The 16,814-nt window shown below is 47.3% G+C and overlaps 2 protein-coding genes across 11 annotated transcripts in view; one reads left to right on the forward strand and one right to left on the reverse strand.

The window, feature by feature from the left end:
- LOC147206923 (unconventional myosin-IXAb-like) overlaps positions 1–10,197 on the reverse strand; it is a 73,907-nt gene extending 63,710 nt beyond the window's left edge. For all 10 annotated transcript variants that reach the window (XM_086108380.1, XM_086108379.1, XM_086108382.1 and 7 more), the window contains exon 1: positions 9,870–10,197. The gene's annotated coding sequence lies outside the window, so the exon portion shown is untranslated. The remainder of the gene's footprint in view (positions 1–9,869) is intronic.
- A 2,744-nt stretch (positions 10,198–12,941) lies between these two features.
- Positions 12,942–15,787, forward strand: LOC147206924 (uncharacterized). Its single transcript, XM_086110223.1, has 2 exons — positions 12,942–13,244; positions 13,918–15,787. Exons 1-2 carry the CDS (start codon positions 13,059–13,061, stop codon positions 14,983–14,985), a joined length of 1,254 nt encoding a protein of 417 aa, XP_085966349.1. The 5' UTR covers positions 12,942–13,058; the 3' UTR covers positions 14,986–15,787.
- The last annotated feature ends 1,027 nt before the right edge of the window (positions 15,788–16,814 follow it).

Raw genomic sequence — 16,814 nt, forward strand, 5'->3', positions numbered from 1 at the left:
GGTAACAGTTAAAAAAAAAAAAAGGATTAAGTTCTATGAACTGGTGTGACTTTGATACAAAAGTGGACTCTGTGTCCAAGTGTCAAGGTCCTCTTTTTTTGTGTGTGTGTTGCAGTCGGATGGCAACAGCGGCCGCGTGGTCACTTTCACTTCTACTTCAGAGGCGCCGCAGGTGTCGCATCGCTTCCTCCAAACCATGAGAAAGGACGCGCTTGTTTTTAAGAGTCGTGAACAAACCAGTGTCATCGTCAAACAACATCGAAGGATTTTTCCCATCGCTGTTTGTCGTCGTTTTTACAAATCACGCCAAAAAAGCAGGCGGGGGGGTGAACAAGCGTCACTTCTCCATCTGCCACGCTTCTGAAAACACCGCCCCGACTTGAGACGGCCGGGCCAATCGCCATCATCGTCGTCATCGCATGGTCCCTGTGGCGGTTGTCATGGCAACAGACCGGGCTCCCTCGCCCTTTTCCAGCCTCCAATTGCGATCGCGCGCTGATTCGATACCAGCCTGAGAGAGACCGAAAACAACACGGGAGAATGTTTGGAAGTCATTCTGATGCCCGAGGAATAAATGGGCAGGGGGGTGTCAAATTCCATCGGCGGGAATTATGTCTCACGCACACACACACACACACACACACACACACTAGGTTCTCTCTGCGGCTGGATTGTTACAACCTGCACGTATCAAACATGGCACGACGGCATGCGAGCATGTGGGTGTGTGGGTGTGTGCGACTGTGCGTGCGCTAGTGTGTGTGTGTGAGGGACAGACAGAGAGAAAGAGTATCAATGACATGGATTAGGTCCAGCCCGTTTAGTTCCAAGAATGCATCCATTAAGTCGTGCGCATCTCACACGAGGATGAGCCTTGGGGCGGGTTTCACAAGGCTAGACACACACACGCACACACACACGCACACACACACATATCACATTCAAGCTACGCACAATCGCATCGTGTCATGTCAGTCACGGACATGTGGCCATGTTTTTTTTTTTTTTTTTAAACAAGTTCACACCCTCAGAACATGCAGCCGTGAATAATGCACGTGATGCCTCATCAATAAATGATCAATTGGGCAACTTAAAGTACATGTGTCCCCCCCTCCCCACCCACCCACCCCCGCCAGCGAGATGACAGTTTCTCATCAATAGTGAATCATAAACAAGGATCACCCCCCCCCCCTTAAATAAATAAATAAGCGATTCACAGAGATATACCAGTGGCATCATTATTCCGGCCTTGCACTTGACCTCATTCGGTTCAAAGGTGACCTTGGGCAAGAGACACTCGCATTCAAAAGTTGGAACAATTTACAGTCTTAACTGAAGCCAAGAAGGCGTGATATCGGAATGGGGGAGGGGAGGGGAAAGGGGGGGGGGGGCTCATGAGCCAAGCACATGTAGCACGGAAGACATGTAGTGCAGATGCTGCCCCCCCCCTGCCCCCACTACCCCCCCCCCCTCCCCGCCTTCTTCCAGCCACCAAATCCATTTAGCGGCCGCTATTGTCTCGTGTGTGTCTTCTCCGCAGGGGCAGCCGCTCTCCTTTCTACTTCCTCTAATCAACTGCCAGTCAGTCAGAGATGAACCGAGCCCACCCCAAGCCCCCCCCCCCCATCACCCTCCCGCACTTTCAAGAGCCTCTTCTTGTCCAAATATGGAACGCAGGCCGATTGTGCTTTCACATGATTGTGATGACGGTCGTTACGATCCGCGACAATAACGGCCACGCAATCAACAGGGAGGAAATTGTGCGCCCTCTGTCAAAATGGACGACCGATACGTGTGTTTCCTTTGCCCGGCATTAATTTGAATTAATTAACTCCATTTAGCTCACCTTGACCACACAAAGACACGCATTCACACGATGTTTTCGCGCCATGACAACAGACGCCACCGCGAAACCCCTCCCCCTTCATTTTAGCCGGCCAATCAGATGTCTCGGTTCACCGGGGGCTCCTTCATTAACGGCTGCTTCCGAGAAGAGCATTGAATTAGCGAGGCGAGGACAAATTGCGTACGTCGGGTAAGATGATGATGAATAACGCGCTTGATCTGGTAGAAAATCTCCCGGGCTGTTCGGACCTCCGCCAAGGCAGCTGTTCACAATCGCGTGACATTTTGGCTTTCGGGGTTCGTTTCAAGAATGGCTTCCGTTGATTTCAGCGAAATGCTCTCAGCGAAGGATGTTGTTAATATTTTAAAAACTTTGATTGAGCCTTGCCAAGATACTCAGCGCATATGAAAAGGATATGGATTTAAATTGATAAAAGATATTTTCATTTTAGCACAGTGGTGTTGAAACTTTACACACAAAGTACCTCGTAGAAGAAAAAAAAAAAAGCCATCAAGGCCAACTTTAAATCGCTGAGCATCAGCGGCTGGTATCGAAAAGCCTTCCCGAAAAGCCGATATCTTACAATAAGGCTAGCGTGGGATCCGATACCAGTTCTTGGTATCGCTAGACTACGCGCCCAACCTTTTTATTGATCGTGTATGAGTAGTATGCTAATCTCGGAGAGCGAATTGGGGAGAAATTTCTCCTGCGGGTTTGCGTTCCAATGTGTTGCTGTCGCCTCTCCCTGTCCATTCCCCTGCCGTGTGTGGCAGTCCGTTCCCTACATCAAGAAAACAGCACACCGGGTTGCCGAGACTGAAACTTGCTGCAGGTTACATCCATCGACTGGGTGCGTACCGTTCAGTTTCTACGGCGCTCATCCGACAACTGGAGCGTATTCCACTTGACGTCAGGCGAAATGTGGACGACACACTAGACAGGAGACAACCGCTCGCTCACGTTTGCGCCGTCACCGAGTGGGAATTGAGTTCGCGCTGGCTGCATTAACTCATTCACTCCCAAAGACGTTTTTAAACGTCTTTTCAGACTTGGTCTAGAATTGGCTGGTACTGAATGAGTTAAAGACAGGCGGGTAAACCACTTTACCACTGGTGGACTCAATACATCGCTGACAACACAATTTAGTCTAAATCCAATCCCAAAGCAAAAGACGTTTAAAAAAAAAAAAAAAAAAAAGCTTTCAGTCCAAGCCTCGCTCACGCAAAAAGACCGAGATGAAATGACATTAGCTCATTTGTCTTCCTTCCTGTCAGAGACATTTAAGAGCAGAACCTCCGAGACAAACAAGACGCCTCGCTGTCGGCCGCGTCTGAAACCCACGAAGGCCGCCTCTGAAAGGCGGCGACCGCCACAGCCCCCAGTCAATCTGCCGCTAGCGCGGCCCGACAAACGGCGCCGGCGTCGGCGCAGAGCTCAGGGCCAACCCATGCGCTCGCCTGGTCACGCTCAAAACGTTGGCCGCGCGATGCCCTTCGTTGGATCGTCGATGGATGAGCTTCGGGGGGGGGGGCGCGGGAGGAGTAACAGTTCAGGGACGAGTGATTGTGCTAGCTTAGCTTAGAGCATGTTTCTGCGCATCGGTAAGACATTTTTGGATAAGGATTGAAGGATGTTTAAATAAAAAAAAAAAAAGAATTTGTGGTTGTGCGCGTCACATCAAAGCACAGGCATTCCTTCATCAAAGTGTATGCAGAAAAATGGTGAAGATTGCACGACTGTCTGTGTCCTATGTGTTGTGTTGTATTATTTTAGTTATTTTGACTTCAAAATGGCGCTGCGAGAGTGGCTGCCTTTCCGGCAGCTCCTATATTTTGCTGTTCTACTTCTTCCTTTCATAACTTTGCTGCTGTGAATTGGGAATTTCTCCATTGCGGGACTAATAAAGGTTTTCTTATCTTATCGATGAGTCCGGAAATGCAATCAGAAGACGTAACATGCTAACCTCAAGGAAACTCATGCCGTTCAATTTCTGCAAGTCTAGAAATGCGACACAGCTCCTTGATTCGTGATTTTCTTTTTCTGTACAACTTAAGGCTGATTAATACAACCAGAAATCTAATTTGTGTAAGATTTAATTTTTTTTAGCTATACAGCCTAGCCCCAGTCCAATAATCCATAAAGTTTAGAGTAAATTAGGTTGAAGGTTTTCAGAGGGTGGCCTTTTTTGTTTTGTTTTGGGGGTTTTTTTGGGTGACGAGGAAAACTCGAACCAAGCTGACAGTTTCGACTGTCACTTCAGCCTTCGTCGGAGCCGTCGCAGCTGCCTTGTGATGCGTCTTCAATGGCGGCGAGGTGTTGAACGAGCGCAGCCTTGAACGGGTCGGCGGGACTCAATTTGAAGGTTTCCCGACCCGGTCGGCTGTTTTTAAGACACGTCGCAGCTCCGGCAAAGGCTGAAGTGACAGGTCAGAGTTTTTCCCTTCGTCAAACCCCTAATTGAGTTTCGGGCTTTCCAACGGGCTGGCCAAAGTCGGCCGCGATCGGCTCCAGCTCACCGACGACACAAATGAGAATCAAGTGCGATCGACAATGGCGCGATGGACACGGTTTCATATTTTCCTTCTTGGAATCTATCGGCGGCATCCCTTTTAAAACGTGGCCCGCACGGTTGAAGGTTTTATAACAGCGAGGGATTCTTCTTTTTTATGTGACTTTCTATAGGGGAAGGGGGGGGGGGGGGTTTCCAAAGCCAACAACAGTCGTTGTGTGCTAACTGCCTTACAGGCTATCAAAAAAAAGGGTGGAGTATTTCCATGGAAGGAGTCTCAATGAAGCGTGATTATGTGCGCACGCTCGACAATGACCGCGATTTAGCGGCGAGTGTCAGTAGACAACACAGAAGTCGATCATCTGACTGCCGCCGCCGAGGCGCGACAAAGCATTCGATTGTCTCGAGACCTTTTGCCGCAAACGGCGGCCGCGACGGCGTTTTCTGGCGCCGCGACGCCGCAGGCGCACGCTACACGCCGCCCTCAGCTCGGGAATGCAAAGCACGGCGCGGTCCTGTCTCAAAATTGCGAATTTACTCTTGTGCCGCCACAATCAACGAGGACGCCGCGTTTCACCAAAATCCGCTTAGTTAACTCATTCACTCCCAAAGACGTTTTTAAACGTCTTTTCAGACTTGGTCCAGAATTGGCTGGTACTGAATGAGTTAAAATGGACACATTTTTTTTGGGGGGGGGGGGGTGATTTGAAACGAGCCCGTCATAAGAAATGTTTGTTTCTCGCAGGTTCTTTAACAATCAACGGTAGAACATGGGTTGGTTTCAAACAAAACAAGTTTCTGAGCAAAAAGAAGAGCAAATTATTTTTTTTTTGTTTTTTTTGGGAGGGGGGGGGGACACGTGACAGCACAGCGACTTTGCGGCAAGATCGAATAAGGGCTGATGACGGCCTTGCGAATATTCTTTGCGGCTCCGGTTGGACATGGGTCATTCCCGTCATCTTTTCTCACAACGGCGCCACGCGCTTTCAACTCCCGACCGCGGCACCGTCAACGTTCTGACGCCATACGTGCGCGCGCCCCGTTCAAAGTGTTTGGTGCCTGAACTTGCGCGACTTCCAACGCGTTGGCATTTCTCTCCTTCATAACCGACGAGGCAAGCAGCGACTCACCCCTCAGCTTTATCTTCGACACAAAAGACGTGCGGATCTCAGGGTATCGAATAAGTCTTGCTTCAATAACATCCATCCATCCATCCATCCATTTTCCGAACCGCTTGATCCTCACTAGGGTCGCGGGGGGTGCTGGAGCCTATCCCAGCCGTCTACGGGCAGTAGGCGGGGGACACCCTGAATCGGTTGCCAGCCAATCGCAGGGCACACAGAGACAAACAACCATCCACGCTCACACTCACATCTCGGGACAATTTAGAGCGTCCAATCAGCCTGCCATGCATGTTTTTGGAATGTGGGAGGAAACCGGAGCACCCGGGGAAAACCCACGCAGGCCCGGGGAGAACATGCAAACTCCACACAGGGAGGCCGGAGCTGGAATCGAACCCGGTACCTCTGCACTGTGAAGCCGACGTGCTAACCACTGGACTACCGGGCCGCCCGCTTCAATAACAACGCACAAAAAAAAAAAAAAAAGGAGCAAAAAGCCAATTCCACCGCTGACAGAAGCGTTCGCAAGTGGCGCAGAAAAAGCCAATTCGGGTGCATTTTATTCTTTGTGTTGCCCAGAAAAAAAAAACAATTTGACTCCAATGAAACTGACAGAGGGAACGGCAAATCAAGGGAAGTGCGAACATTTTTGGGGAAATGCTCACTTGGAGAACATGAAAGTGACAGACCAATCTGGAATCTGACACTTGACTGCATTTCTTTTTTTTTGGGGGGGGGGGGCACAATGACAGACACTCTGTCAATGACAGACCCCCGCCCCCCTCCGCTGCCATTGTGTGCCGCTCTATAAATACACCCGGTGAGAGATACATAACAGCACAGCGCTGACACGGTATGTGACGCTTTGACCTCATCCCGGTGTCGTCTTACGCCGAAGAAACCTGGAGCGACTTTCCGGCTCGACGGCGGATATGAAACTTGAAGCTTTCTCCGTCGTGACTTCATAACAACGTGATTCGAGAGGATAAAAGAGAAACAATTCCTGAGAACGCGTGAGCAAAACGGAATAGAAATCAGTCTTGAAGTGAACGAGAAAAGCTCAGAGACACAAACGAGGGGGGTTCACGGGGAGCGGGGGGGGGGGGGGGGCGGGTTAGACCGAGTGTTGGCAATTTCACTTTCACATCCACACACAAGCCAGCTAATTGAAGAAAAAGTGGAGCGCCGTCACTGCTCGCAACGTCAGCGGGTACCCGTGCAGGATGAGCGGTTGATCACTGCTGAAGATTTCATTCGCAGCCACACACGCAAAACCCCTTTCGAACAGCCTTCGCGCCAAATCACGCCTTTGACGGACAGGAACAATTGCTTCCAATTAGGTCCGAGAAATCGCACATGATGTTGTGTTTTGGTCGTATTCTTGTGTGGTTTGCAGTGATGCATTTCGAGACGAAAACGTGAACCGATCCTTTCTTGCAGCTGCTCGCCCGCAGTTTGCCGCCCGCCGCACTCTTGAGAAATCCCTCGTTGCGCCGTCATCTTTGCTGACATTAACATTTCATTTGGCTTATTATGTAAGTCGCAAAGCCTGCGAGAGGCGGGATGAGCACATCATTCTGACAGCTGCAGCCGGCCTGCAAAGTCACCCACACAGAAGCGGCACAGACAACCCTCCAACCCCCCGACCCCCCCACCCCTTCAAAATTCCCTCCTGTGAACATGTAACACGAGGAGACGTCAGAGCTGAACATGTGTACGCGCCAACGTTCATCTTGAGTAATTCACATTGGATTAGGCTGCATGCGTGGATTCAGTTGGTGATCATCGGAAATGCATATTCAAGGATTACGTCAAGACCCGGACGGCGTGCCTCAAGGGTCCCTGTTTGGCCCTAAGCTTTTTCTTACCTACATCAATGATTTAGAATCAATATTACATTTTTTTTTTGCAGATGACCTAAAACTTCACGGCTCCGTTAAGCATTTTGATAACGTCAGTGATTTATTCAAATTTAAATGCAGTTTGTAGAAATGTGGAAATGTGTGACGTCCAAGCGAAAAAGGGGTGCCCAAGTCCGGTCCTTGAAATCCCCGATGCAGCCAGTTTTAGAAGTCTCTTTCTACACACGCAACTGATTTAACTGATAAGAATCCTGATCAAGGTTCTCAGAGCTTGCCGATGAACCCATCATTTGAGAAAATTGTGCTGGAGGAGGCACAAATCTAAAACATGCAGTATAAGGGCTCTTGAGGACCGGACTTGGGCACCCCTCGGTCTTCGTGGATTCAAATGGACAGACGGCGGCTAAGAAGTGACGTCGTGGTGGGATTTCATTCCGAAGGGACCCGGGCCGGTTGTGAGCTGAGAGGAGGATGAGGAGGGCGGGGCTTTCCGCCCCCCTCGGACCACAGACCCGAGGGGCCTCTGCCTCGTCCGGACGGGATCGCCAGTCTCAACTTGTCGACAAGCTAGCCGCAGGGTTCCAACGCGAGCTGACCAACAAGCAACGACACACGAGACCTCATTGAGCCTGACATGTTATATTTTTGGAATGTGGGAGGGAGCCGCAGTACCTGGAGCAAAGCGGCGCAAGCACGGGCTTTCAGTTTGTTTTAATAGCTTTAAATGCGTCTATTTGGTGGACCGTCACCGTCAATAAACAGGCTTCGCCTGTACAGGGATGCCTTGAGTGTCATTCAAGTTATCGGTCAGCATCTCAAATCATTTCTCCCCAATGAAAGGAATGGAAATGCCATTCATCCTTTCTCGCCAAAAACGAATAAGTACCAAAAAAAATTTCAATTGGTGATTTTTTTTTTTTTTTTAGTCCGGGGTAAAAAACCGTTTAGAATTCATTAAAAAATAATAATAATACTAACCGTTTTCTTTATTTATTGATCAACAGCCATCGTGCTGCTCTTTCAGGTGTACTCGCTTTAGCTAACCGGGGCAGCATAGGACAGACAAACTGGTATACTGCGCATGTCTCAGCTCCTCTGTGCGGCACTCATATTAGTTGTTCGATGCAGGAGATAAAAAATATATGCCTGTCAGTACTTTCATATTGTTTTGCACCCATTTGTGCTGTTGCTACATATCTGCTGCTTAAAGGGGAAGTCAACCCCGAAATTTCCTTGACACTAATATGTTCTATTAATTTTGCTTTTGTGGAATATGATTTGAGCACAAGCAAAATGGGGGGGGGGGGACACAACAACAACAACAACAAACCAATTACGGCTCACCTGTTTTCCCAAGCTGAGCCATGATTGGTCGTTACCTGAGCCCTGAGCAACTGTGATGTCATTTTCAGTCGACAGTCAGTGACAAAATGGCTGCTCCCTAAGATGGGCAAAAACGTGGACTTTACCGCTTAAATCATATTCCACAAATGAAATCTAAATTTGAATGCAGTGGGGCTGCATCAGACATATTGTAAAGATTTTTTTTTTGGGGGGGGGGGTTGACTTCCCCGTAAAAAGGTCACAACGTTGCAACACGGACGTTATCTGTTAGCACGTCATTCCAGTTCCCCATTATGTGTCAGCATTAAACCAGCAGTGTCGTTTCTACGGCAAAGCCTTTACTTTGTTTTATATACACAATGTGTCATTCACTTTATTTTGTTTAGTTCGACATTAAACTTTAACTAGGAGTGGCAATAAACAGCTGGAAGAAGTTTTCACTGCAGCCTATCTGACAAAGTGCTGTTTGTTGCAGCGAGTTGAGTCATTGTCACTATTGCATCTCGAGTTTGCGTGTAAAGTCAAAGAAAAAAAAAACTGCCAAATGATGACCCATATCTCGAAAACCATGAAAGTCAAGTCACTCATATGTCAAGGCACCACTGTAGGTTGAATTAGCGTTAAGATTATGGGGTGGGGGTTTCGTCACTGGGAACCCCAAACAGTTCTTGAGACGCCGGGGTGTAATTCGATGCTTGCGAGAGCAGTGAATGACTTGCATTTGCCGTTAAATTTTACAATAACAACTGTTGTGTCTTTTGACTCGAACTCTCGCACCTGACCAGTGCAACAGCATCACTGGCAAAAAATGGGACATTTACATCAGAACCTTGTTTGATTTTTGAGGGTGTGGGGGTCCAGCTGCATAGGAGACTGGATGCCCACCGCCGCTCCCCCTCCCTTCTGTCCTTCCTTCCCTCCCCATTAGAAGGGACTGCGACAATATGACCACATGAACACACATTGCACAGCGCAAAAAACGAAAGAAATAAAACATACATGTATATATATGCACACGGAGGCGTTATGTAAGAAAATGATGTGACATTCAAACGAGGCGGCTGCGACAAGGGGCCCGGGGGAACATGTTCCATCTTTTTGTTTGAATCTCCACGATATGTGTGTGGACACGGTGACAGCATGCAACATGACGTCCACACGGGGGGGAAGACAAGGAAGGGTCTTACCTGCTCTTCCTCCACCACCACCACCACCGAGCCGGCGCCGTCGCCTCCTCCAGTCCGCCCAAGCGACGAGGAAGAGCGGCCAACCGCCACCGAGTCAACCGGAGCCCAGTGCGGGGCGTCCGGACACGCCAGCCACAATCCGCCGCTCCGATGCGCCGATCATGGAGGATCCAATTAAGGGGGGGGAAGCTGCTCCAGTGTGTCTTTTGGGGGCTTCGGCGTGAATCTGTCCGCAGTCCTTGCCGTCACTTCACGTCACGTCACGTCATGTCACGTCGCGTAGCTCGTCTCTGGGCTTCCTCCACAGAGCTATGCGTGGCCGCGCCGCGCGTCCACGCGTGGGATGTAATCGGGAAGTGGCGGGGGGGGGGGGCTCGTGTAGTGAGGAGGGAGGAGGAGGACGAGCACCCTCCTCCTAACACCAAAACAAATCATTACAGACGAACAAGTGACCGCACACTGAGGTGGGAAATTAGATAGATAGATGGACGGAGACAGCTAGCCAGCTAGCTCGCTAGATAGATTGAATAATTTAAAATAACATACATATAACATGATCTATGGTGCGGAGAGAAATGTCAAACCTCAAACATTCTCTGTGTAAATGCGAAATATTTTTAAAATTTTAAAAACAACATCAAAATGTAATTTTTAAAGAAATTGAAGGTGAAGCCTCACGCCAGAAACATAAAAAAATGCAAAAATATATGTTCCATAAAAAAGTGTGTGATGAGATTAAAAAATAAATCAATAAAACAAAACGAAAATAGTATAAACGTATCAAATAAAAACAAAACATGGAAAAACTCATTCAATAAAACCAAATCATAAAATAAGTTTAAAAAAAATCTAAGGTGCAAGTGTAAAGTAACTAACATTAAATATATCCAATAAAAAACAAGAATATATATTTGGGGATGACAAAAAATCAGGAAGGTGCCAGGTAAATTGTCAAAACAGAGTCAGACATATTACATTAAATGTCATTACAGCAAATCAAAAAGTTGCGTTTTGCACTGTGTGTGTGGGTGTCTATAAATGCGGGAGCAGCTTGCACACGGTCCTGTAGCAAGGTCTAAAAACATCCCACCTGTTTTTCACTGGATCACTTTTGAAGCCAGACATATTTACCAGCCAGACATGTTGAAAAGGAAATCCTCCCTCTCGCCCCACAAACGTTGGGAACCGAACCCTGTGTGTGTGGAGAGGGGTGGGTGGGGTGTGGGGGGGACTACAACAACCCCCCATCCCCCATCGATGTGTGACATGACAGCACACAAAGTCACAGATGGGAAAGTATAGCTGGAGGCGTCAAAGCATGAGTGGAAAGTTTTGGAAAGGTCAGCCAGGAGGCCTGAAAACTGAGATGGGATCAAGGGGGAAAAAATCTTTCCAAAAAAAACACACAAAAAAGACAGAAGTAGAAGCAGTAAGTGATTTTTTTTTTTCATCAATGGGTTCCAAGTAGCACATCAAAAAAAGATTTAACTCTCCATGCAGCACCACAATGACAGCCATTTAAATACAATAGAGGTTTCACATTATTTCTACACCACTCTCACATTTTGCATCTCGGAAAAAAATGGACTTAATGAGTCCAATAAAATGTTTTGCACCAAAGTTAAATTAAAACTGTACCTACATGTATTTTGAAGACAAAGTGAAAAGACAACGAATTGCACTGAAAAGTTAAATCCAGTTGAATTGATCTACAATGTACTAAAATGCTCTGATCAGTCAGCCAGTGACATTTGAACATCCTAGTCATATAACCGAGCAACTGTGTCATACAACTAAAATAAAGTAAAAGTGTTCACTCTTAAAGTAAAAGTGTTCACTCTTGGGCAGGGTGGAGGAGGGTGTGGTTAGCCCAGCTTTCCTCACAGTTCTCAAGTTTGGGGTTCGAATCTCAGATCAGCATTTCCTCTGGAGAGTTTGTATGCTTGCGTTCCTTCCACATTCCCAAAACATGCATGTTAGCGTGTTCACCAAAGACACTAAATTGACTTTGTATAGACTCTGTGTGAGCGTGAATGGTTGTTTCTTGTTGCTCTTTGGCAGACAAAGGAGATAAGCGTTCAACAAAAATGGAGGCATGGATATTCACTCTATGAAAATGCACAACGGAGAGGTAAACTGGACGGCAATTGCACAGTGACACTGTCATCCGTTATTGTTTGAAGACTTTAATAAGCGTAATAAGTATATTGTTAGCGTCTACTGTACTTGATAATATAAATGTGTTATGCGTGTGTATGGCCTTGTGAAAGTAATTTCAGTTTACAACTCAGATTGAACCAAGTGGCTCACATTGCCCATTCAGTGTTAAGCACCTTATAAATGCAGCACAGTTACTCTTATGAAGTGGAAAACAGCAGTGCTGGGCAAAGTATGGCAGGCAGCCCACTGATCATTTACATTAAGTGTCCTGTAATATTTGCTGCATTCATTTTGCATTTTTAAAATTGCATAAATAGTATGTATTCATTTTATTATTTATTAAAACAAGCGGCACAGATAACGAATGGATGGATAAACGATTTTACCCATTAAATTAATTGTTAGTTATAATTATATTCATGATAAGCAATGCAACAAATGTGAACGGTTATTCATTAACTCATTCACTGCTGGTATTTCAGACCCTCCTTTACACTACCACGTGAAAAAAAGAAGAAACACGTATAAAACGTACCTGAATGACCAGACGTTTGCTCCGCCCTTCCTGAGTGACCATTCAACTCACATCCGATAGTCAAGGCAAGGTGGCCTCCGTGTGGTCAAAATATGAATTACACACAACACGCTTGGTTTAGTCACACAAACAATTCAGTCACAGAATTTTAAATCGCAACTAATGACACGATCGTAACATCTCCTTCGAAAACAATGTATAATACTCTACTCACGGTAATGTGGAGTTCAGTGGCACGACTGAGATTAATTTGATTTTAGAAATGTAACTGACCTGCAATTCTCCCGCCGAACGTTGGGTGGCAATACTAACAGCATAGGTATTGAATAAAATACTTATTAAATAACATTTTACGGTGTGTGGTTTGTTTTGGCGGGAAAGGGACGCTTTTGTAAACAAATAGCGTCACAACCACGCGACACAGTTGTAAGAGCCTGTGACGATTAATCTCAACGACGGAAGTGGCAGCCACCAAAACAAACGAGTCGACAACAATGGAGAACATCCGCTCGATGGTGCTCTTTCTGCTCGGCGTCTGGCTCTTTATCACCAGGAGAAGGCAAGCTTTGTTCGAGAGGAGGCTTCAGGCTGCGCGGAGGAACACTGCAGAGAAAATGAGGAGAGTTTGGGAATTGTTGGAGGACGACTCGTTTCCGAGACCTAGACGGCGACGCCAGATGGTTAGATTGAGAACAGTTTGGGTTCAAAAGCTTGTCAATAATAAACAACTAATTTTGAGTAATCCGGCACGCTGTACTGTCTGCATCTTACGTCGCCCATCAAACGACAAACATGGCTGACTCCTGCAATAAGAGACTTGTAAATGGATCTTTTGACAGTCAGAAATTCTGTCCAAGCTTTTTTTTTTAATGCCAATTAACAAAATCGAAGTTAATAACGAAACCGACTGTTTGTCAAAAATAAAGAACCAGTTTGGTGAGACCGTGTAATTTATCCAAATGCTAAAGTTGGTCAAGAAAAAGAAAACAAATCTAAATGAATCCAGCGACACCTGTGGGTGAGGAGGACAATTCGAGTGGATGTCAGAAATAGTGTCAGTCGAAAAGGTGATGTTAGGTGAGGTAAAAAAAAAAAATGTTCCCAAGGAGACTGAACGCTGGCTGTAGTTTAGATTTTAAAAGGCAAGTTGATTCATAAGTAGTAGTGGTAGAATTCAGATTGTAATGTCTTTCAAGACGACTCCTAAAAAATCATTCTAGACCTGGATCTCTTTTATAACATCTTGGTAGATCATTTGGCCCACGCCGCAGGTGAAACGGTCTAGTTTAGTTTTGAAATGTTGTGACGCCAGTACCCCTTTGATAACTAAAGCCAAGGCGGTGTGACTTCCAGATGCTTCATTTGCTGCTCAAGCGCCGGCGCCGCCCAAGCATCTGGGCGGTGCGTCGCTCCAACGTGTGGTGGGACCAGATCGTCCCGGGCTTTACGCGCGAAGAGTGGGTGCGCCACTTCCGCATGTCCGAAGGGACCTTCCTGGACATTTGCGCCAAGCTGCGGCCGGCCATGGAGAAGCGCGACACCAACTTCCGCGTGTGCGTCCCGCTCAAGAAGCGAGTGGCCATCGCTCTCTGGAAGCTGGCCACCAACAGCCAGTACCGAAGCATCAGCCACCTGTTTGGCGTCAGCAAGACCACGGTGTGCCGCTGCCTGCGCGAGTTCTGCTCGGCCGCCTGCGCGCTGCTGCTGCCGCGCCACATTCGCTTTCCCGATCCGGAGACGCTCGCAAGGACGGCGGCCGAGATCGAGGCGAGTTGGGGGCTTCCCCGCTGCGTCGGCGCCATCGAGGGCTCCCACATTCCCATCATAGCGCCTCAGGAGAACCACCGGGATTACATCAACGCGAGAGGCTGGCATTCCATCATCCTGCAAGGCGTGGTGGATGGCAAGGGGCTCTTTTGGAGCACGTGCGCGGGCATGGCCGGGGGGCTGCGCCACGCCCGAGCGCTCAGAGAGTCTCCGTTGTGGGAGATGGCCGAGCAAGGGAGGTTCGACCCCAGCTTTTACATCCTGGGGGACTCTGCTTATCCGTTGAAGCCGTGGCTGCTGAAAGCATTCCGGCAAGACGGCACGCTGACGCCAGAGCGCCGCGCGTACAACGAGAGCGTGCGGCGCGCCAGAGCCACCGTACGCGCAGCCTTTTCCCGACTCAAAGGCAGGTGGCGCTGTCTGACCAAGAGGAACGACAGCGACATCCGAGTGGTCAAATCCATGGTGTTGACTTGCTGCGCTCTGCATAATATATGCGAGAGGCACGCCGAGGAATACAGGGACCAATGGGACACGCCTGGCCTGTCGGAGATGCAGGATGTCGACGACGAAGAGGATGAGGAGCAGGAGGAGGAAGAAGGCGGGGATGTCCGTGACAGTCTCGTGAGATTTTTAACCAATGTAGCACTTTGAAAAGAAAAAAAAACTTTGTGTTTATTTTGCCTGAATGTCATTTGTACTTGCAAATTTCTGAAAAGTTTTCGTTAAATACCAAAATAATTTGGTCACCAAAAAAAGGTTGCTGCAAATGAGATGGGGACGTACGTGATGTCTGGTGAGATTTTTTTTAAGCAATATTGCACACTGAAATAATTAACATAGTTGCATATTAATGTTAACTCAATGTCATTTGGAGTTGGAGGTTTCAACATTTCTGGAAAGTTTTTGGGAAATCCCATCCATCGCGGGCGTGCTTGGAGCCAATGGCAGCTGACTCCGGGCAGTGGTTGGGGCGCACCCGGAACTGGTTGCCAGCTAACGGCAAGCCACACACTCAAACAAACAAACCATCTCAGGACATTTTAGAGTGTTCAATTAACCTACCAGGCATGGGTTTTTTTGGAATGTGGGGAGGAATGGGAGAAAAGCCAGGCGGGTACGGGGGAACATGCAAACTCCACACGGGAAGTCCGGGGCCCGGCATCAAACCGCTGCACTGGAAACATGAACAAGAGCAAACCACTGTATGAAGAGAATGAGGGAAAAACATGGAACTCATGTATTGCTGAGTTGGAATTTCTAATGACTTTTTTTCTTTCAATAAACTCGCAAACTTTTTTTCATAGTCAAAGTTTGATGTTTAAAAAAAAGTTTCTAACCGCTGTCGGAGTTTTAATTCATATTGGAGGTGTTCGTTTTTTTATTTTACACGTTCCCTTTTCGTAAACGTTATTTTTGTGAATCGTCTTATGTGTAAATAAAGATATAAAACGACTTTTCTCTGACCTGATTTTAACATTGACAAAAAACAGGCAACAATTAGGCGTGATTAAAAAATAAAAGTATGAAGTGAGGCTGCAGAAGCCGCAGGTGCCGCTGGAGGGCGCTGCTGCACGTACGTTGCCGCAAACTCGGTCAATTGTTGGGAATTTGAGAAATTGGCAATTTTGGGGAACGGGAGTGCGAGTCAGGTGAATTAAAACCGTGGAAATGGCTCTGATGAAAAGTTGACACACCCTCACACGCAGGTTTAAAAGGGTATATTTGTCTGACTTCTTGACTTTAATAAGCACGGTGCTTGCAGTGTATTTTCTCCGCCGGCAATGAGCATTACAACATTATCAAGGAGAAGAGATTAAACGCTATCAGCATAACACGGCCGACTCCGAAGTGAAGCAGATGGCCTTTGACGCATGCTGCGCGGACGGTAGAATGACACACAGGCGGGCGAACTGTTTCGACGTCACCAAAAGCTCACACTCGTGCTCGCCTTCTTGATTTGCGTCGCTTGGGTTCACTCAAAGGAGTCTTTCATTTCTGGGTTTACATGGATGGAGTCGTCTTAGACCCCTTTGATACTCGGTCACAATTTATTGCTCTCCGCTGTATATTTTAAGAACAAATGACAATTTGCCTGAATTCACCGAATCACTTCTTGCATCTCAAATCAGCGGTCCCCAACCTTTTTCGTCCCATGGACCGGTTTAACGTCAGACAATATTTTCAGCGACCGACCTTTAAGGTGTGGTGGATCAATACAACAAAATAATATGATATGACGTGCATGAAAACTGTGGTACAGTATTTTCAAAACATAATAAACACGAATCATGACACGAGGAAGGTCCTACCTGGCCGCAACATTCTCTGGTCACTATTGTAATGTTTAAACGTGCCTCCAAAATAAAATGTATCGCAAATACAAAGTGCACGAAAAATACGACTCACCATCGCCGCATCTTAAGCACAGTGGGCTTGCTGTGTGGGAATCTCCCGTTGAGATAATTCCGTATCTTAAGTAG

This window comes from Hippocampus guttulatus, chromosome 4 (genome assembly GCF_054856545.1).
Source record: "Hippocampus guttulatus isolate MCC_2025c chromosome 4, RoL_Hgut_1.0, whole genome shotgun sequence".
NCBI lineage: Eukaryota > Metazoa > Chordata > Actinopteri > Syngnathiformes > Syngnathidae > Hippocampus > Hippocampus guttulatus.